The following is a 22,715-nucleotide window of genomic DNA, read 5'->3' as shown; positions in this document are numbered from 1 at the left end:
TTCCTAATTCAAATTGCTTCGCTCAGGAATATTCACTAGAGATGAAACGAGCTTTACTTATTTTCCAGTGATGCCCTCTTTTATTCAGCTTGCCGGACTATTAAAACTTTCAGAATCAGATGGAATTTAAGAAACTCATTACAGTGTTTCCAAGTCTGATTGCAGAAAGTTGTTGCTCAGCAGTAGAAATCTCACAGAAATTGGATTCCCTGCTTACAAAAAGCCATTCACAAATATTTATTTATTATACTATAAATGTATATAAGCACCAGCATAGGCACGCTGGTTCTAACCAGGCAAGCGTCCCTGCAGCCTCGTGCCTCATCTCAGTAGCAGCTGCTCTCTGGTCCCATCCATGATCGAGGGGTGAAGCAGCGGGACATGGGCACAGATCATCTTGCTGGGGATGGGATTTATTAGGGCCAATCTGAGCATCAGAGAAAATGTAAAGTGGAACTCCACCCCAAGAGACAGACATCTGCAAAGTCTGACAAAAATATGGGACTAGATCCTCATGTACCACAACAGCACTTACTATAAATGAAGATAACTCTACTGACCTGCGGAATACAGGGCCATTTTTATTTAATTAATCCAGATACTGTCCTAGTCCTCATAAATGTGTAAAGTTTTTATTTAATTTTCATGCTAGAAATAAATATTTAAAGTGTTTTATTCAGTTATATATTGCATTAATATTTAACCAGAGAGCTTTTCCCCCTCCCGAAGAAAAGGGAAAATACCTCCTGATATAATGTTTTAAATCTCTAAGCAGCAATTAAAAGCATTTTCCTAGCTACTATACAGCTATCTAAGAAATCACAGCTAATTACTACTGTTAATATTCCCAGCTGACTAGCAGCTCACTACATAAAATAAGTAAGAAGTTGTAGAAAAACAACTAATTACTGTCATATCGCTCAGATATTGTGCACTGTGCATTCCTGTAAAGGATACTTTTCAGAAGAAATGCTATGGCATAAATAAAGCTCCTCCCAAGCTGTGGCTGCAGAGGAGAGATACTACTCAGAAGTCTATCTTGAAAATTATCATTTTTTATTCCACAAAATTCTAGCAAAATGCCTGCCTCAGCCAGATAGAGATTCTTTCCTCCAAGAAGAGATTTCCTATTACTTGGGAAATAATATGAATTTTGGTCTTCTTCTCTTAGAATGACAATTTACTATATACCCTCCACGGTGTGCCATAATCCCTTTAAAATAAAACCTTAAACCATGCCACAAAAGATATAGACACCTCTTACAAATGTGATTCTTGCAGTTTTTCTCGCCTGCTTTGGGAAGGAGTCAGAGGATTAGCTGTGTCTCTTAACACAAATTTACAGTTTTTCTGAAAGCTACCTTTCTCCACACCTGGCCTTTCCATCTGAATGGGAAGGAAGAACGCAAGAATGGAAAAAGTCATCAGTATGATCTATTAAAATCACATATGCTCACTGTACATCAGTACTTCAGAAGTATGAATTCCTATAGAAACAAAACGTGATCAAGCCCTGTTAGTTTTTTCTTAACTATTTTTCCCCAGACTCAGCATTATAAGTACTGTCAGCCATCTGTCAATCCATGTTTTTAAAAGCAGCTCTTATAAGTGAAGACTGTATTCAGTCTATACTTCAAACGTCATTTAAATCAGACTGGAGACCTGGATATGAAAACTGTGGCTAGACTGAAAAATGTAAACTACTCATTCTTTTCTGAAGAGGCATCTGAGGCTATGAAGGAAGGAAGAAATAAGGAATTGAAAACCCCTATTACAATATTTGGGCAAACATCAAGCACGGAGAATTTCAGATGAATATTTAAGGAAAAATACTTTAGAAAATTAAAAGCATGTAAAACCAGAAGAGAAGGAACAATTCAGCAATCTCCAGGCATAGTATGTGGCAAAATCTACAGTGATGACATGGAGATCTTCTGTGAAAACTCAGTTTAAAACTCACTTATACTTCCAAGATAGTTGTATTTGTGGGTATTTTACTAAATAACCATTAAGTGATAGCTCAGAATGTCTTGGATAAACATTAATTTATGACAACAGAGACTTCCTAGACATTTTCAGTTGGCAAAAGCACATAGTTTGCTCTCCAAAAATACTGGTACACTAATCAGAAAAATCCTCTTCAATGTAATTAGAAGACTGATCATGTATTTTAGTCTTTGATGGCTATTTCTTAAAGCATGAGGAAAATAGTTACTCAGAAATACTCACATTTTTCCTTTATGCTGGCCAAAATCTAAAAGAATAGTTTAATATGCTTCCCACTTTTATCCCATCTTTTCACTACAGATTCCAGATTTGCAAGAAAACTTTATCTTTTTTGCATAAACTTGCAACTCAAAATTCAAAATCTGTGTGCAAGATCTGAACAAAAGGAAAAGCAAACACTAGGGACGTTTTTCAGCTACCATTTTAAGACTTAACGCACCAAGGCTGAAGGCCTTGCACCTACTCTCTGTTCCCTGAGAACTTCAAAAACTCAGCCTGTTACAAACATATTTTCCTTCTTGAAAAAAGTCTTATGTTCATGAAGGGTCTAACATGCCCCAGAGTACCAGCCGAGCGTCCGCGTGGTCATGGGACTAACACCGTCCTGGGCACTTTCCGGCTAAACCGATTTTGGCACGAGTGTGTGACGACTGCAAATGGAAAAGGACGCCACCCAAGAAGAAAGAGGGGACTGTGGCTTGTTATTTCAGACTACAGGATGATGTATCTGTTGAGGGCAACGTGATTTCCACATGTAACTCCCCGGCTCTTCTTACCACAGAAGAAAAATGGAGATAAATTATCATAGCATTATTGTAGATGGCAATTTTTCATTTCTGCAGCCCAAGAATTTCATTCTTTTTAAATCTGCGTTTCCAGTTATTCAATACTTGCACTCCACAACCAAGGATTAAAAACATATACTAAAGACATTATGGAAATACTCTGCTTACCAACATGTCCTGAAATTGTCGGAACAATTAAAAAACTTGCATGCAATTCAATAGATGATGATTGAAAAAGTCATTATAGTTCAAAATGCCCCTAGTGAAGGAGAATTTGACAAACAGCCAACCAGCTGGAACATGATACAGGAATCCAGTCAGAGCAAGCACCGATTGGGGGAAGGAGAGCAACTCAGCCAGCCTTATATCAGCTCCACACAAAAGGAATGGGAGACTAAACAGAAAGCCAGAGAAATGTCAGGTCAGCTGGGGAGTAGAGCTTAAAAGTATACAGCGATATAAAGATAGTGCTAAACAACAGTGGGAATGTTACTGAACTTAAACTAGTATTTAATAAAAAAAAAAAATTAGCTTTCCAGATCAAACATGAACAAGGCAGAAGAAAGAATGAAAAAGACTCATTCTTGTTCACATATGACAATTCTCCTTCTAGCCACCTTAAAACCTTTCTTATGTACAATGATTTTAAGGTAAATTAACCATTACTATAATTACTAATAAAAATATCAATCCAGACATTCCAGATTCTTCATTTTCATTTTCATTGATCTACTCCTGAACTAATTTGCACATATGATTCCTCTTGCAATGCACAATAACTGGCCCATCATTTTGCTCAAGTGTCCGAAGACTGTAGTCCAAATCTGACGTCTACTTAGGGCACAGCCGCTTACCAGAGATAACCCTGGCTGTTGTCTCCCATTAGAAGTAGACATCTAACGAAATTTCCCTGCAGATTTGTGCGTGTTTTTGTTTTTGGCTGTATTAGGAAAGACACTACTTGTGTCAGAGAAGGTCTATTTTATACAGTCCGATCGCAGTAAGTAAATCCAATCCCTGAAAAACAGTTCACTCAAAGTGAAGCATTTAAGACCATTAACTAAACCTGGCTTCTCCCTGAACAGAATCACATAGTCCAGATTTTTAGCCTTTGAGCTGACTGTAATTTACTCTGTATCAGATTGAGAGTTAACACCTTAGTCAGTGCTGTCTATTCTTTGTGATTTCCCTCGTGGGTAGTCAATGATTCTTCTCAATATTGCAAAAATTACAATTACCCATAAAGAACTCCTTTTCTCTCTAAAACTTGATGGCCCTGGAAATTCAACATGAGATCTGAAAGTCAAGCTGTTTGTGTCTTTCCTGTTTTGTGTTTTGCAAGCCAATAAATGCCTCCAGTAGTCAAATCATTTCTCTAGTGATGTTGGTGAAACGCTCATATGCTTGCACAAGCGTAGCTACTTGACACTGGCATTTTGCAAGCAGTTTTGCTTCTGTAAAAGGCAGGGAAATAGGAAAAAAACATTTTCTTCTCTTTTAGAGGTCTGTTTGTTGTATAGTCATAACTAGGAATGAAATGCAGTATCAATTTATTTCAGTCATCGATGTAAGGAGGAGTAACTTTGATTAGACCAATAATATTCTCATCTGTGCTGTTTTTGTACCTCTTTATCTGTCAAAGAACAACTGCAGTTCTGACACAAGAGAGAATTAGCTAGTTGACTGCTTTAAGGATACAAGTGAAATTCCAGTGAATCAAAAGGAAACTTTCCATTGATTTCTTTTGCCTTTGGGATGGACCCTTAATTATTAGAAATGCAAACACAACTTATGCTCTCTTAGGACTTTCTATCTCTCCCTCTGTGTGGCAAAGAACTAACTTGAAGGCACTAGTCTTTAAAGCTTGAACTAAGAATTGGATGTTTTTCCTAGGTGAACACAGTAGGAGAAGTTTTCACCTTGCAATTAAGACATAATAAAATACTCACTGATGAATCCTTTGTTGGCTGAATGGGGCAGTGTAGCAGTCATTCTCCTCCAGGTCTGGCAGTGTCTCCTTGTCCAGTTTCATTGGCTTTCTAGGTAACCATCCTCGAAACCTGCTTATTTGTTTCTCGATCCTGCAATACATGAAAAGCGTGATCAGTTGAGATAGTGAGAAATGTCTTTTTTCTATTACATTGCAGAGCAATTACAAAAAACGTATGCAGGCAAACTAGGCCACTTAATATTTATATTTACAACTGCAAAAAAGAAAAGTCTTTCACGTTTTTGAGTCAGACCAAATTATATGTGCTGAAGTTGATTACTAATCAAGCTGGATAATTAATCCAGCTTTTGATGGAGAAGCATCTTATTTTGTCTTAATAGAAAAGCAATGCTGGCAATACATGGTGCTATAAATCTTATTAAAACTCGATAAGCTCTTGGCAACTATCTAAACTTTTACTTCTCAGCTTTTCAGTTATTCTAATCTAAATTTCAGGCTTAATTGGCTCATTACACTTTGGACGTATAAACATTAGAACAGCACAGACTATGACAGAGAGCTTTGGCAGCTGAACTGCAACAAGCTGCATCGCTTTACTGTTCTCTGCACACATTTTTACCTCACAACGGATGCTATAAAAATAAGCTACTTTGTTCATTTGTTTCAATTGTACTCTCTTGCAATACTTCATGAAATAGCTCCATGAAACCTGAATACTGAGCGTACAGTTTAATAGGTAACAGCTGCACTGATTCTTACGTTTCAAAGGTGAAAGCAAACTAAGGTCAACGGAGGAAAGGGTAGATTTAATTGCAAGTGCACTCATCCAAAGATGCACACTGAAATTAAGGGAAAGGGAAGATTGGAGAAAACATAAAACAGATCCAAACTAAAATGTTATAATAAAAAGCAAAATAAAGATATGATACATGTCTGGAAAAATGAACCCTGATCCCTCAAAAATCCCTAACACCTTCAAGTCCTAATCATTAATCCCTGCCTGCAAAAATCATAGGCTACAAATTATGGACTATGCATATATTTCAATCCCTGGATCTTTCCAGAGTTGGAGCTAAAAGGCATGAACCAACATCCTTTGAAGTTTAAGCCTAGTTCAGAATGAAGTCCAAGGATTTGGAACAGAGTTGTTTCTTTTCTTTTTTAACAAAAGTCAACATAATAACTGTATGACTCCAGTACCTGTTGTGAGGTCTATCTAACCACTTTGAGGAAGGGCAATCCCTACCCAAGCAGCAGTGAGTGGGAAAAGGACATGAAATTATTACATATTTCTATTTAAGATACATCATAACAGATTTCCCAGAATATTCAACCTTCTCCCCTCAGGTATTTTTATATGTGATAGGCAAACTAATGCTAATTGTTAAACATTGGCATTTATTCCAAAATTGTAACCAAAGTAGCTCTACCCATTTTGGTACCATCTACGTGTTTCTTTTCTATGCATAACAAGGGAGTTGGCGGGGGACAAAATTATCATTGAGACTGTTTGATAGAACTGGGAGGTGTATGTGAACATACCACACCACTTACACTAGATTAATCATGAACTCTTAATTGGCAGTGTTTGCACCAGCCCAACAGTTCAGAGCACAGGGGGAAGCAGTTTGCAAACGTCCGTGCCTAAGGGCAGGGGAGACACTGTCAGATCCCAGTGCTGCAGAAGGCCTGACCAGTTGTAACTCTCCAGTTGCGCCCTCCAGACTGACACCCTTGAGCTAGTCTGTGCAGTTACTGATAGAAATGACAAAGGAAAAAAGGATTTCTCTCCAGAGGGATTCTCTCTTCTTGGCCTCCAGTTTTTCCTCTGTAAAGGCCACCAGGCTCTGGATATTCTGCTAGCTTAATATTCTGGGTAAGGGAAAGGGAAGAGGAAGCAGGCAGAAATGTTTTCTAAATACCCTGTTCCATGCTCATTTGTTGACTAAAATCACCAGGATTCTCTAAGCTGCTAATAAACCTACTACTTTGCAGTTCTTTCTCATTCATCTGGCAAGTCAATGTGCACGTCTGAGATATGCCTGCTGCAGGTTTATCACAGTGCGCACACACACACACAGAGTGCTTTCCCCACTTAAGAACAATGCATTATTCATGTTGACTTCACACTGAGCATACCCAGAATTTGACTGGCTCATCATTCCCAAGGCTCAGATTACTTGGCACGCTCAGCGAGCCCATTCCTTCCCTGCTGGCGCACAGGTCTGAAAAGGTTACAGGGGCTAGAGCTTACAGCAATACAAATAGAGCAAAGCCATGCCTAGGAAACAATACAGTTCTCTCCTTGGAAAAGAAAAATGATCAAACTCTTAAGATGCTTCCAACACTGCCGTCAGCCAGCAGTGCAGAAATTTTACTCCACGTGAGCATCTCTCTCTCAGAAAAGCTAGAATGTTGATACTAACAAACACAGATACACTGCTTTTAAAAGTCCGCTGTGTTTTATTGCTTCCTGAAGACTAATCCATGCCATATTAGCAGTGCACATAACAGCTTCACTACATGCCACGTGGAAAACTAATGGGCACTGAAAAAGCAGTACAGTAAAAAATGTTCTTCCTGCTGGAGAAAACTTAGTTACTTGCATTAAAATGGCTTTTTGAGCTAATCCAAAAAGGGCGTTCACTGCTGAGACAAGTTTCGGACTGCGCAGACTTGAACTAGCAGGTACTGAGAGGCACGTGGATCAGACAGCAACTGCATCACTGCCTTGCCTGTTTCACAGTGCACAGGGCTCTTCACAGTGAAGGGCAGTCTGTTTGCCACGGCCTGAGCCCCAAAGGTGTGAAAGTGCAGGATTTCCACATGCTAACTCCAGACATGCTCGAAGTTAAAATTTCTGCTTAAATTACAGTGAAGCAGATGGAGTTTAAGCATACGGTGTTAGGGCCCAGAGCGTGCTCCCCCACCTCCTAGGATTTTAGATCTGTGCTCAAGACCAGCTCTCTGGTATGGTGCAGGTGTCTAATCTCATGGTGCAGCTTGCTGTGAAAAAAGAGCTCTTCAAGAAAGAGCAGAGGAAGCCACGGGTGGGTCTTTCCCCCTTTGCTCAGGAGCTACATTTAAGCTCAGGCTCTCACCTGGGTCTCTGCTACACTGCAGGTACGCCTGCACCTGGCATTGTGCTTCCCCACCTGTGAACCTGATCCTGACCCACTTGACTGTGATGCTGAACCCATGACTTTCAGGCTTGACCTTGGACCTGCTTCATCACTACGGACCTCTCTGGCAACCTGGACTCTTGGCTGACCCTCATCACCTGCTCTGCTCTGCTCGCCCTGCTTGGGTCCTGTGGGATGTGCCCTGGGTGGTGAGGACCTGCCTTGCCTGCCTGCCTGGCCCCTGGCTTTCCCTTACAGAGCAGCACCTGCCCTTGCTGCTCCCTGGCATGTTCATATACTCAGGTGAGTCGGAGAACGGCGTTTGGAAAGCAGAGCAACCTGCACAAAACCAACATAAAGCATGGAGATATGTAGGTGCTGTAGCGTTAGCCACAATGAAAGAGTGGAGTGGAAGAACTTGACAAACATCTCTGTCTCACATTCCTTCTTTACAAACACTTGAAGCCTTAGGCACCAAAAACTCATTGTCTTAATTCACATAACATCTCAAAGACAAAGTGTCTTCCGATTCAGTCCTGGCCTTGCCTCTGAGCGTGCAGATCCAGTCTTTCCTCAGCATCCTTCTTCTAAAAACACATTTTTTGTTTAACTTGCACAGAGAGCTTCTCAAATAATTTCAAATAGTTTCCTCACTAGAAAGTGGGGTGGTGATAGAATAATTTTCTTGAAGGAAAGAGCAGTTGGGAAAATAGAAGAACTTGTTTTGAACCGTGATTGATTTTTATCTCTGGCTAAGCTACCATAGGGCTTTAAAGATTATGTAGTGCTATATATTATCTTAGTGTAGTTTTTACCACATTTTTAGTTTCAGCTCTAGGTACCGTATAAGTACCCGATACCCTTACTTTTCTCTAGACTATACTAGGAGAGTTTTGTTATTTGAACTTCTGGGATCACTACATCTTTCTGAGACAAAATTCAAGTCAGGTTGACATGTTGCAAGTTACCTGCGCTGGGCTTTGCCCTGTAAAAAGGCTTTTATGAAATAAATTTTGCCTAAATGTCAACATCATTTTTTTGGCTTATCTAAAAAAATGGTCCAAGGCTTCAACCAGTACTAATTTTCACTGAACTAGGAGGAGAGGAAGTAGAGCCTTTACTGAAGTTGTATATTTGAGTTTTACACAAATGAAAATAAAGTTGAATATGGTTTGTCGGGTTCCCCCTCCCCCCCATTAGGGAATTTAGTTTAAGCTTTTTCACCTCAAGCAGCTATTTATAGAGCTGAATGTGAAAATTGGATTTAGACAAGTATTGTCATCACTCAGAAACTAAAATACTACAAAAAGATCACACATCTTCCCATATTGACTTCAAATTGCATCCTGACTCACTAGAAAGCGAAGGTAAACGCAGAATTTCATACACTACGTACAAATATTAGCATCTTCACTTACTCCTTCCATTTCATCTATTGCTTTAGTCAAAACAGCTATCTCAATTAAATTCAAGACAAACTCTGAAGTTATCAGGTGCTACAATATTTAATAGAAGGTGGGGATGGCAAGTAGGAGAACATAATAGACTTTAGAAAAACTGTGTACACTTATAACATATGCCGACTAGGCAAAATGTCTCAGCTCCACAAAGAGCTCATTGGTGCTTACTAATGTCAAGAAACAAGTACCATAACCCTAGAGCAACGCTGGTACTCTCAAGTCAACAGTAGAGTATAATGAGATTTAATATACAAAATGTTTTTAATATGCTAATGCAGTAGAGTGAAATATATAATTTATTTTCCCACAGATGTCCATCTACTGACATTATCTGCAGTGCGATACAGCTGTTTAATCCAAAATGGAGATGTACCGAACCTAACAGAACAGCTCACGGGAGTTTTAACCACTGACTTCAGAGTGAGGGAGTAAAACAGATGCTAGAACCTTTTGAAAACTGCATCAACAACACTGTGGCATTAAATGCCAACGTATTATCTAGTCTTTGCCAAGGTTGCACGTTTTTTAGGTTTTTTGGAGACATTTTCATTGAAATGGCCAAAATATCCCTCTGCCAAAAAAAAAAAAAAGAAACAAATGATGGACACTGGAAGTTTTTCATCACATTAAGTTAGGCTCAAAACAGTCATCAAACACAGCCTTAAGGTATTCAAAAACTGAGTGAAAGCATTTTGAAGATTCTTGAAAAATATTCTTCTCTGAAGTTGATTTCAGTAGCATCACACCAGAAATGAATTTTGTTCATTGCTTTCCTACCTACTGACAAAGTACTAAACATCCCCACAGAGGATGCAATAAATAAATAATGGCATCACTATTACAAGTAAGCAAGGTACATGGAAATGGAAAAAAAAAAAAAAGCAATAACAGTGGTATTTTTACCCCCTAAAAATTCCCTAATGAGCCACATGGAAAAAAAAGATGTACAGTGTTTGCACTGCATTGAGAATAAGTCCATACACTTATTCTTCTTTAAAAGACTTCAGCAATTTGAAAAAGGTTTCCTTACTCTTAAGAAAAAAAAATTAATTCTTTCACATGGCAGATGCCTTGAAAATGCAGCTGCTATATTTGCATTTGCAAATAACGTAGTGTGCGATCGCTGCCTCCAGCCCTTCTGCAAACATACCTAATAAACTAGCATTTCTGTTAATACTTTTCTTCTCAGTTTGAACTTAACTATTATTTTAGTTATCGGGTCCAAATTACTACAAACCAAACTGGAAGAAGAATTGTACTCACCTATTCATGAACTTGTACCGGCGGTGCAGGTAATAGATTTTTCTCCTGGAAGAACAGCAAAAATGAAGCCAGTCGAGAAGAAAACCCATCGTCAGTTACAGTATGAACTAGCAAGGAAGGAAAGGAGATTGAAGATAGAAGCCTGTAAGAGGTGGAGGAAGAGACTAAAAGAGAGATTAACAGAACTGTCACAGGAAGCCACACAAATTCTGGGGGCATTTGAATTGCAGTGAGGTTTTCCCAGTGTCTTCTCTTTTTCTACTTGGCACATGTGGAAGATAGGACCCAAAGACATTTCTATTTCTAAGTCCCTAAACTGTTGCAGGACTTCTATAGGACCAGCTGCAATTATGGAAAAATTAATCTCTATGTATTTCACATCTACTAGTGATTTATGAACACTGTGCTTGATAAAACACAAAGGGAAAGTGGTACCTGATGCTGCAATATGCATAACACATGCAGTGCAACCTGGGACTAATGTTTGCTGCTGGGTAACACCCCTTGAAACAGGTGAAAATATGAACTGCAAAAGCAAATAAAAACGTGCTCGGCATCCACTGCAGGATGAGCGCAATAAGCTGTGCGGGAGTGCACGTGGGAAACCAGTGAGTGGACAAGGGTACGCGAGCAGACGCGTGCTGACGACACGCTGTTGCCTGCTCCCTGACGAGCCTCGCAGAGCTCATGTCGCCCAGGGCAGGGGGAACATCCCTCTAACCACCCCACGTCAGTCCACAGCGGGATGTCCACCTCCTGTCCCCCTCTGCCACCACAACTGCCAGAGTCTGATCCATCGCCTTCAGCAGGGGGAGCACATCTTGGAGAGAGTTAAGACAATCTAAGGGCAGTTATGTGTGGGTTTGGGACTGCACTGCAAAATTTAGGTGCCTGACAAAACTCCAGTTTCCTGGTCTGGGGTCTGACTTTGTCATCCACTGGAGGTTGTTGTTAAATCAAGATGGTTTCTATGTATTCTGAATGTTGATCTCTACCACTTCCGGAAAACAAAGGGTTCACACCACAAGTCTCATTTGTGTATATTTAATATGTGGTGGGAATGCTGTTATTGCATTCAAAGCAATGATGATAGGGAACTTTCTAAAATAAGACAGCACTGATGCTCTAAACTATAGAAAAAAAACAGGTTACTATTCTAGGCTAATTTTCAGAACTTAAAATTTAAATAACATGATATTTTAACAGTTCTTAGTGTCCATATTGTGCTGGTGAAGTGAAATTTTCCAAAGAATTCCATGTTGGTCAAAGTCTCCTTTGGCCAGCTCCTCCACAAGGTAGTGTTATTTCTCTAGCTCCATTCAGCAGGAGCAGAGGAGGGTCAAAGCTAAGTGTTTCTGAAGATGCCATCCTCTTCTTGATCCTGCTTCAAATATTCATAGGTATTCACTGTTTTGGGAACTCTGCTTTGAAACAGCATGGATTTTTTTCCACTGGTATGTGGACCCTGGACAACTCCAACTGAAAATATTGAGAGCTGTAAGCAGTCAGCAGCCCTTAAAGCAAGGGGTCAGACAAGGGCACCTGAAAACAGGCAGCCTAAAATAGTGAACATTTTGGAAAATGTTGGTCTTAGTGTTTAAACGGTGGACAATATTGTTACTCTTAAAGGAAGAGCCTGCCCAGCAGACATCAATAAATTGCCACGGCTTCCTCTAAACTACATGGTAATAATACCTCTCTGTGGATGGGAAAAGAATGAAGCTGTGGTCATGAAGCAGGTTAAGAAACCTTTAGTATTTTTAAGGCTTTCTATATATTCTGAATGGTGTCTACCTTACTATCTGCTGAAAAAAGGATATCAAAAAGGGGACAGCAGATCAGGAAAGAACAAGGTTTTCACAGAGATTAAAATTTAAGTTCTTGCATATGTCTTAATCAGGAAACCTTATCCTTCTACTGGGACAGATTCATCCCACAAAATGTCCAGGAAGTCAAACGAGGTACCGTCTGGGCCCAGTACATTGTTTACGCATGTTAGAGCACTTTTTTTAAAGAATACAATTACCTTGCAATAACTTGAGATACCTTTTACATTTTTCTCTTTAGCATTAAAAGCACAAGAGAGAACAGTTGAAGATTTGCTGCGAAAATGAAAAAAACAAAATACATACAGAATAAGCCTGCAATTTTGTCCTTAATTCATATCCGATTTTCCTAGCAAGTTCTATAAGACCACAGCTTGTCTCACAGAAGAGGCATTTTTCTTCTGTAAGTGAGAAGAAAACAGCAGTAGAAATCCTGCAAAGGACACCAACTCAGTAGTTGCATATTCTGGGTCTAATCCTTTCCTTGCTCAGGAGTAATTCCATTAAAATCAATGGAGTTATGCAACAATAAACCCTGCTAATTGAAAGAAGAATCAAGACCTCTCAGTTCAGTGGGACTGGTCTGTTCAAATGAAGTCTTCATGCTATTTTAACAGTTCTGATAACCAGCAGAGTAAGGCTGATATGCTGTATTCAAAAATCATAGCTCAACATGCAAGCATTATTAAATAAATGATAAAAATAATCTGAAACATGATGTGAAATTAATTTGGTCAACAGCAGCATTTAATACCATTTCTGTATTTCCTCCACAGACAAAAGCATTTACAATCTGAATTCTGTTCTTGTGTTAGACGGGATACTTATTTATAATCTCTATTTCCCTGATTACACACTATACAAGCAGATGATTTATGGGTGCTGGACATACCAGATACGTCCAACAGACATGCACCTTCTGTGCTGCCTTACGTACCTGGATCTTCTTGACCTCCCATTGATTTCAATGAAATGTCCATTTAAAAAACAGCAGCGCACAAGTATGCAGGGGGCTCCAGCAGTGAAGGGGTTAAAGGGCCTAAGAATAGAATACCCCATGAAAACAGCTGCACTGCTACAGCTCACCTTAATTTCATACCAATATTGTATTGAAATTGCAGGCATTAACAAGAAATAGCAATGAATATAGAAAATATAAATGGAGTGCCATAGATACTAAAGATGTGTGGTATCTTAAAGAAGAACTTTTCTGTGTGCATTTGTGTGATTTTTTTTTTTTACATTATCTTTACAGTAAAGTGTGACTTTGGAGGTTAAGACAAAACAGATCTACACCTACCTGAACGGCATTCTTACATTCATTAGTTCTGCGTATTTGCCCAGGACCTCCCAAGGGGCATGCAGCTTCACAAAGATGATGTCACTGTTTGTTAGAGATGACTGCAACAGAAAAACAAAACAGCCACCAAGGCTTACTTTTTCAAGTAAAATAGAAAAAAAACCCATGGGTAGTGGTCAATATCCATTCTTCTTTTCTTGTGTCACCCCTCCCACTCCCTGCTTCTTCCTCAAGCAGACATAGTTCTATCAGTATTTTGTTGACTTATTTTCCTTCAGGGGGATGCGGTTGCGTGAGAGCCATGCTATGACTCCCTTCTGGCCTGTACACGTCTTTCGGTCGCATGGAAAGGAAGGCATGGAGAGGAGGCTGTCATGCCATTAGGAGTCACCCAAGTGTGGGGTGACAATGAGGTTAGTGTGTAAATCTGGTCTGGAAGCTCGGTCCTGAACTTTAGCTGAAGACAAAATGGAAAGTCTGGATCTGGTTCTGCCAATTGACCTGATTTTCTGCACTCAGCCTGACATAGGAAGTCTCTTTCTGAGTCATATAATGGAGACATATCCGACACCCAAGAAAAGTTTGCCTCACAGTGTGGTCTCATCATAATTGCTTCACATGGACAAATAATGTAGTCCACCAGCTACAGAGCCACAGTCTCCAACTCCCATTCCTCCACCTTCACTGTTGGCCACATGAAATTTGAACATCAGAACTGAAGCCAATAGGGAAAAGAAAATCTGATGCCACCCACAACATAGTAATTGTATAGATTTGCTGCCCAGGAGCCAATAAAGGTTGAAGACCATGGCTGTGGAAGGAACATGATCCCTACCTCTTCTCAACATTACAGTCTTCTTTTCTATGGGTTGTACATAGTGTGGACAGAGCTCTATGTAGGGCATTCATCAGAGCAGCTGTCAGCTAACAGGAGGCTCTTTGACAATGAACAGAGAATGCAGTAAAAAGAGGAAGGGGAGAAATTTAGCTCTATTTGTGCTGGCGGGGGCAGGAAAAATACAGGACAACTAATAGAGATTGTGTTCAAGGGACCTCCTTTATGCATGGAAATGGGTGAAAGGGTACTGGGAAAAGGGAAGTATGAAGATTGAGAAAAATAGACAAGAAAAGGTTAAGTTGGCTGTAGGGATGATTTCCTCGTCTTTTAGAAACTACATTCTATTCAATGCTACCTGCATTAATTCTTAGTTAATACAGCTTATTGAGGATTCTTAAATCTAAAATCGCTTACCTGGACGCTACAGTGACTACGTGCGTAGACTTGTACGTTTTTGATGTCAATTTGATTCTTCCCTCAACTATGGTGATAAACGTTGAACTTATTGAAGTAGCTATTGCATACTTGTGTGCTTAGAGTGGCATTATTACTAGTTTGTGATGTGTGACAGGAATGAAAACTCCAACGCTTAAGATACATACATGCGATTTTCCTTAACACAGGGTAAAAAACAAACAAACAAAGCAAATAGTCACTATGGAGATAACATTTTTTAAACCAAAAGAATATTGGAGTCCTCAAAAACTGGCACAGAGAAATATTTACAGCCAAACTGCTACTGAGCTGGAGGAAAAAATGGATTTAGCACATAACATAATGAAAAAAGTGACTTCCCAGGATCAAAAACTTCAGAAAAAAAATCCTGCTGTTCTTTTGCTGATAACTTTCTGCAAAATATTTCAGCATGAAATAACACAAGAGCAACAAATCGCCCCCCAAAGACATGGACTAGAAACAATCAAACTATTCCCTCAAAGCTGAGGTTAAGTCAGCAGTGGACTTGCAATTTTGTTGTATGTGGCTTTACCAAAAAAAAAAAAACTTGAAAACAAAAACACTTCTAATTAGGTCAAGATGCAGAAGAAAACTGTGGTCCTGACACACCAATAATATTTGAAGAACAGAGGAAATTGATTAAAAATAGTCCCTAAATTTAGCGACGAAAGTTTAGCAGGAAGCTTCAATGTACTTTCCAGCATATTATAATTTGAGCCTTACTAAATATGACAACCACAGTAACATGACTTATGGGTATTCTATTTCCCAAAGGAAAACTATCTTCACTGAATTGGATTTCTTCTATGTTACATTTTTTTTGGAAAGAAATTAGAAAATATTCCAAGTAGTTAACACAAATATAAATACAGATCTTGTAAGACAGAGCTTGTTTTTCTCCAGTTCTACCAATAGAAAATCTAAACAAAATATATTTTGGAGGTTCAGCTGTTTTCTGAAGAAAGAGATAATAATGCTAAATTATGAATACAGAATTTGAGTTCACCAGGGTTTGCTCACGTTAAATGTTTGTAAAGAAAATCACTACGGAACACTGAAAAAAACAAGACAGGAAAGAGAAAAACAAATCTGGACGAAGGAGCAATTGAATGAAATGTCACAGTCTCCTAATCTATGGACAAAATAGTAAATCAAAATACCTGAAAGAAATTATCAAGAACAACATCTTGGTTACAAAAATACTTCAATGAATGGAACCTGCTGAACTCTCTCTGATGGATTAATATTTAGAAACAGTGTCCTTTGGCTTCTAAAGGTTTCTTGGAGGAGAGAAGCATTCTCCTTTGGTAACTGGCTTCTCAGGCTTGGCTCCTTTAATGTTTTGCAGAAGTAAAGTCAATTTCACATTATTTGAACATACAACAAAAATCAATGTAACATTACTTCCCTTTGGAATTTAAATAAAAAGATTATTTACTGGCATGAGCAGTCTGCTAGAAAGTGATGTCTAGATGATGAAGAAATAAAAACTGGCAGAGGAAGAGACAATGAAATAAAATGCTTTGCAGACATACAAATGGAATATGTGCTTGGATTTGACCCTGGACATCAGTGCCTATAGGGTTATCACAATCTGACTGCCAGGCTACCACTGTTCATTGGCCATTTCAAACTGATTCCTTGAGGAGAAATATGCATAGCAAAACAGATTTTCTTCTAGTCAGTAATACCATTCTTGCTAGACCTCAGAGCAGGGCAAACCCTGTGTGACAAGAGACTTGACTGCAATCACAGAATAAGTTAGGTTGGAAGGGACCTCTGGAGGTCATCTGGGCCAAGCCCCTGCTTAAAGCAGGGCCAACTTAGGTCAGGTTGCTTAGGGTTTTTCCGGTTGAGTCCTGAATATCTCCACAGATAGAGATTCGATTCTGCAGCTGCTCTGAGCACCCTGCTTACTAAAACTGGTTGGAGAAAAAGATGTTTCCTTTGGAAAAACTGAATTTTTCTTTGCAGACCAAAAACATTGGTTGAAAAATTGTAAGTTTCTACACAGGAACATCCAAAGCATTCAATGGAAAAAAGATATTCCTTTTATAACAATGGTTTTCTTACAGTAAAGTAATTTTTTATTCTTATTAAAAAGCACTAGTAAGATGCACTTAGTTTAATTGAGCCCTGATCTTCAAATCAGGTTTGTATGATGGAACTCAGATCGTCACAGTCTGGGTTACAGATAGTCAATAAACAACGAGTTTCAGTCTTCGGTGCCATCGATCTATTTTTCACAAGCTCTAATCTTTTCCCCCTTCTTTCCTACCTCCCCTCTGTCCTTTTTATGCTGTCTTGGAACTATCATATTATCTAATTCCGGAAAATATTAGATTAATATTTGATAATCACAAGTAGGTGTTTCTATAGTCCATATTTCAACATCAGAGACAACCTTTCTGGCTTCACTCACAGATCACTTTTAATACCATATCACTGTTGCCAGTCCTAGAATATAGTTAGTGCCGCAGGCTCACATATTATAGACTTACCCTTCTGGCAAGGCTGCCTGTCTCTTTCACCATTAAATTTATACAGACATTGATTTTCCAAAGGGGAGGATAAAAATCAACCACAAACTTTACTTAAAAACTAAGCACCATCTTCTTCTCCAGTATAGCTACACAGAGAATGGGAGAGACTAAACCTTGGGCTATTTATGTAACTCCAAAGGTATAAACATCCACTTTGATGAGTTATAGTCATCAGCTAGGCCAAGGAAAATTTATAAAGGGCTGGTTCTTACTTTCCTTTCAAAAGCAGGCACACAGTGGTGTTAACTGCTATTTATGTCCTGGCTATTAAACTCACATGTACTCCTGCAGACAACTAGGTCCTTTTTATGGTAGGATTAAATATATATATATATGTATATATGTGTATATATAAATATATACACATATGCACACACACTCACAGAGTATTGACCTGACTCTGCTCTTTCTGAAGTTAACATTGTTAATCTGAATGGAAGAAAAGTTATGCTGACATTGAACATCTTTGGAAAGCCCACGTTTTGCTGCATTTGCAGTCTGTCTTCTGTGATCAAGGCTAGAGATTACTGTCCTTTGTCAAATGTTCTCTTGAACGCTCTCCTCCACCAGTGAAGATTTTTGTTTTTGTCTATTATGAATATTTTCAAGTTATGTTAAGAAAAAACAATTGTAGGACTCACCGCAATATGTCTTTCAAGCATTTCTTGAGTCTAAAAGTTAAGAAGGTAGAGAAAAGAGATGCACAGCATAAACCTTGAAGAAGGATACAATTGCAGTGTCGCCAATCAAGTGGTGTAGTTGTTTATTCGCCTTAAAGCTACTAGGAAAGCAACTGCAAAAAAGTAATGTTCTCATTTATGTAGGCATGTCTATAGGGAAATGGTGTAAAAGAAAAAGAAATCAGGATTTACCATTACCAGGTTTTCCCTATCATCATTTAAGAGGAAAATACTTAAGACCAGGGCGTCTTCTCACCTCTTAAAGCCTTCCTCAGAAAAGAAAAGCGAGAGAAAAAGATCTTGAAACATATCCAGCAACCAGGAAGGCAAAATGCCTACGCTAGCAAGACCCAGCAAGGCAGCTTAAAAAAACAGATGGGAATAGGGCTATAATTACTGACAAATATAGTTTACATTTGTTAAACCACCATGCAGGGAAAACCAGAAGAGGAGAGAATATCAAAGTCCTTCCTCCAGTAACAATTTTCTCTAAGTATAACTGAGTTCAATGGCAGGTCTCAGTGCAGTGTAGTAAACAGTCACTGCTACAAGTCTCACTGTTTTTGAAAATTACTCTTTTACGTTAATGGCACAGGTTAATATGTCATGTGGAGTGAATTAAGTGGAAAAACTAAACCTAAAAAATTTTACTTGATAAAACCATTCTTCCTCTGCAAAACTAAAGTAAATGCAAATTCACAAAGGTAATTCCAAGCAACTGGGCAAGCAGTAATGGACTGTCAACACTTTTCAGACACTTCTCAGAAGTGTATACATTACCACTGGGTTAATTGCTTAGATGCTCTCAGTATATGTCCAGTTTCATGGAAAGTATTACATACTCACAGGCATTAACCTCTAGACTCATGGATCAAAGGAATCTGAACAGTGCCAATATCTGCAAACATATACTTTCTATCAAAGTACTAATCTGGTGAAAAGGGGGGATATACCACTCATATTTCAACCAGGATTTTAAAAAGCTTTCAACTTATAAGAAACTACAGAGAAAAAGCAGTAGTCAGTATAAGGATGAAAGTAAGTTTAAAGAAAAAAAAACCCTAACCAACACAGAGGAAACTGTTAACAAAACAGCTTGTAACATAAGAGGATAACTGACATATAAAATACAGAATAACTTGACATAAGGAGACATCAGGTCACATGAATACAATTTGAAGTAATTTTTATATAAAACCTCATCACAAAATTTGATCAAGCTTTGTTTGTACTTCGCAAATTACTTCCAGGGGTTCAGCTCTAGCGAAGTGAGCGATGCAGGCTGGGGACGGGCTGTTGCCAGCGTTCAGGCAATGTGTGATCTAATCCAAGTCAGAGCAGGTGTCACTGTTACAGTGCTTAATTTTTGGCAGCAGCTGACAGGATCTCAAATCTAGAGCAGAACAGAGTTAGTCACCAGGGGAAATGTTTGCAAATATCTTTTCATGTAGACAAAAACGTGTGCGTGTCTGGGGGCTGGGGCAACTTAAAGAACAGGGTAGGTTACCCGAGTAGAAACAAAATGCAAATATTATCTCCCTGCTTGAGTTTACTGTGCAACAGTGAGTGTACAGTCTGCAATAAAGAGCTACAAATTCCTTTGAGTTAAGAGGCAACATGAGAAAAGATGCCTTTAATTCTAATTAATGTCTTCTGAATTCACTTATAATGAAGAGCATGGATTTCACAGTAAGGTAACTTAGATGTGGTATAGCTACCATGGAAACAATGTCCTCTGATTGAGATCTCACTTCCTAGAGAAAAGAATGAGAAACACCTGTAGCACGAGTATCTTAATGGAAGAAGTTGATCTGGCTGTGGGGTAACCATAAAACTTTTCATGATAATCCTATCAGTAAATACTGACTGAATGTGGATTTAACCCAGTGGGGACAGATCTCAAAGACAATCAAAATATCTAATCACATGCTTTTCATCGGACAAACACATGGGATGCATCTTTACTTTCTTCTGGACTGGAAGATACAATAAACATGTGAAGTGAATTATTTTCAGGTTTAAAAAGGCAAATAGCTAATCTCTGAGTAGAAGGATAGTAAAGGATGCTTGTTGCTACTTACAAACACTTTACCTTACATTAAGCTTCTTTGGATGAGATATCAGCTATTTGCTGCAACTTCAGATTAAAAATGTTAATATTATATGCAGTGATAGCTGAGATCATCAAACCTTACTTTTTAACTGTGGTATGAGCCAAAAAAGATCTCTTAAGTAAGTACAGTATTTTACTTTTAGCATCACAGACTGAAAAATACAGCTGTGCTACATTTTGTTAGGCAACTTCCTCTGTGATTTATCCCAAGTGTAAAATATAAAAGCAGTATTTTTCCACAACAGATTTATGTCTCATTAATCATTTTTGAAGTAGAAAATACTTACATTTAATGAATTGTCTATTAAATATTCATATTTGCTTTCAGAGGCTTATTGGAGAAGCATTGCTCTGGCACAGAGGAAGGCAATTTATTTTTTGTCCAATAGTTAGTCTCACAAATTTAACAATCAAACACACAAAATGTGCAGGCAGACTTATTACAGCTTTTGCATATAAATAACCTAGAAGAACCAATAAGTTGCTTATCACAGAATCATAGAGTCTTAGAATAGTTGAGGTTAGCAGGGACCTCTGGAAGTCATCTAGGTCAAACAAACCCCTGCTCAAAGTGGGGCCAGCTAGAGCGGGTTGCTGAGCCCCACAGCGTCTTTGCACAGAAAGGTCATCACTGACAACCCACGTGGATGCAGAAGTGTTTATGGGAGCTCAGGTTCTGAGCTTATGCTCCAGCACAGAAAAAGGCATTTCTTTGTTCAATTCCTTCTTCAGAGTCATTATTTCTCATCTTGCTTATACATGCAAGGAAGATGAGAATTACTTCTATGACTATTAGCCAAGATTCTCAAATCTTTTCAGTGTCAACACTTTCCAGGATGTAGTGCATTGTCTTGTAGCTCTCAGTTACAATCTGTATTCCTCTGCATTCGCCAGTGTAATGCAAAATCCTTTCCAAAGGGAGACATCAGTGAACTCATGAGGATCATGGCTGAGAAAGAGCCCACTCCAGATGACATCATCAGGAGGGAGGCTTTCGTGCAATGTGCATGGCACAGTGCAGCCCCAGGTTCTTCAAGTCAGCTGCACGTACTCAACGTGAGAAACCACAGGCAGAGATGTTAGCTGTGGCCCCAGAGGAAGCAGCAGAGTTAGTGCACGCTACCTGCCACCGTGGCTGGTTAGGTCACGTGCTACATCATGCCAATATGACCATAATGCTTCCAAAGCTAGCTCATGTCTCAATACCTCCCCTTCTTTGGGACCTCTGCACCACACTTGATGGTGCAGGCCACGCATGCTCCTAGACTGCTGTCTGCCTCAGCTCGGCAGCAAAGGGAAAGCCACAGAAGATCACTCTGACAACAGCCTCTTAGACTTTGCACAGGCCCCCACTGCAGCCAACCACTGCAGTATATCATTTGTATTTGATTGTTTGAAATGTGATCCTGCCAGGCAAAGGAAAAGCACCACAGAAAACACAAGATATGGTTAAATGAAGGGGAAAGACGCCTGTGAAGAACATCAGTCACTCACATCATTACCAGCTGGATCTCCCCATGAACTCTAAGAGTCTGCCTGTTCCAATGTCTGTTCTCCTGACCCAGACCTCAGTTTTATTCAGCGCTTTATCTGCCTTACTGCTAGGATTGTTAGAGCTGGAAAGATTTTGCAGAGCCATTTTCTGACAGTTCATTTCATGTCGTTTAACCTAGCACTGTAAAATCTCTTTCTGTCTTGTTCATTTCTAAGAAGAGACATCAATGAACCATTTTCCCTTTCCTCTCTTCATTATGCCAGTAGTTCAAATGTTCCTTTAATAAGACGGCCATAGCAAATTTCTGAGCAACTGCACTCTGTGGTCTTATTAAAGGCACTCAAGTGATCTGATATGCTGAAAGGTTGTAGACAACAATTTTACAGAAGACATCTCTTGGAAATCTGCAAAAGCATATGGCTGAGCAGCCGTGTCTCTGGATACGACACCATTACTACAAGAAAGAAGAGTGCTTTTCAAAGTAAAATATGATAGTGAGAATGGGCTTGGATATCACTGCTCAGCTCTCAAGTCAAACTAAGTGGAGAGATCTACCTTTTTCCAAATCCCCAACTGTGCTCAGGTTGTATAAGGCTTCCTACAAAAAAAAAAAAAAAAAAAAACCACAGGAAACAAGAGAAAAAGGCCAATTCACCTTAATGTGCTGGCTTCACCAAGTTACAATTTCATGCTGATCGTGAAGAGGAGATTTTATGGTCTAGCATACAAGGGAAATTCCTGATAACTTAAAGGGTACATGATTTTTCAGCTATCTTTGCTCAGCCAAGCTCAAAGTAATTTGATTTAGGTAGATAAGTAGATCATCTGATGCTTACAAAAATACATCAGAACAACAAAAGAAAGCACAAATACTTT

At 39.0% G+C, this 22,715-nt stretch overlaps 1 protein-coding gene across 8 annotated transcripts in view; it reads right to left on the bottom strand.

The window, feature by feature from the left end:
* The window catches only part of ANO4 (anoctamin 4), a 228,358-nt gene that overhangs the window by 60,919 nt on the left and 144,724 nt on the right, over positions 1 to 22,715 (bottom strand). For 5 of the 8 annotated variants that reach the window (XM_068938779.1, XM_068938844.1, XM_068938826.1 and 2 more), the window contains 4 exons: positions 13,715 to 13,815; positions 13,352 to 13,453; positions 10,589 to 10,633; positions 4,742 to 4,873 (listed from right to left, as the gene is read on the bottom strand). In XM_068938779.1, coding sequence (XP_068794880.1) covers positions 4,742 to 4,873; positions 10,589 to 10,633; positions 13,352 to 13,453; positions 13,715 to 13,815 — 380 coding nt within the window. The remainder of the gene's footprint in view (positions 1 to 4,741; positions 4,874 to 10,588; positions 10,634 to 13,351; positions 13,454 to 13,714; positions 13,816 to 22,715) is intronic. The other 3 variants (XM_068938789.1, XM_068938833.1, XM_068938808.1) reach the window with 1 other exon arrangement.

Source organism: Struthio camelus, chromosome 1, assembly GCF_040807025.1.
Source record: "Struthio camelus isolate bStrCam1 chromosome 1, bStrCam1.hap1, whole genome shotgun sequence".
NCBI classification, from domain to species: Eukaryota; Metazoa; Chordata; class Aves; order Struthioniformes; family Struthionidae; genus Struthio; species Struthio camelus.
Note: the sequence above shows the minus strand (reverse complement) of the source record. Positions and strands in the feature narration are given on the sequence as shown.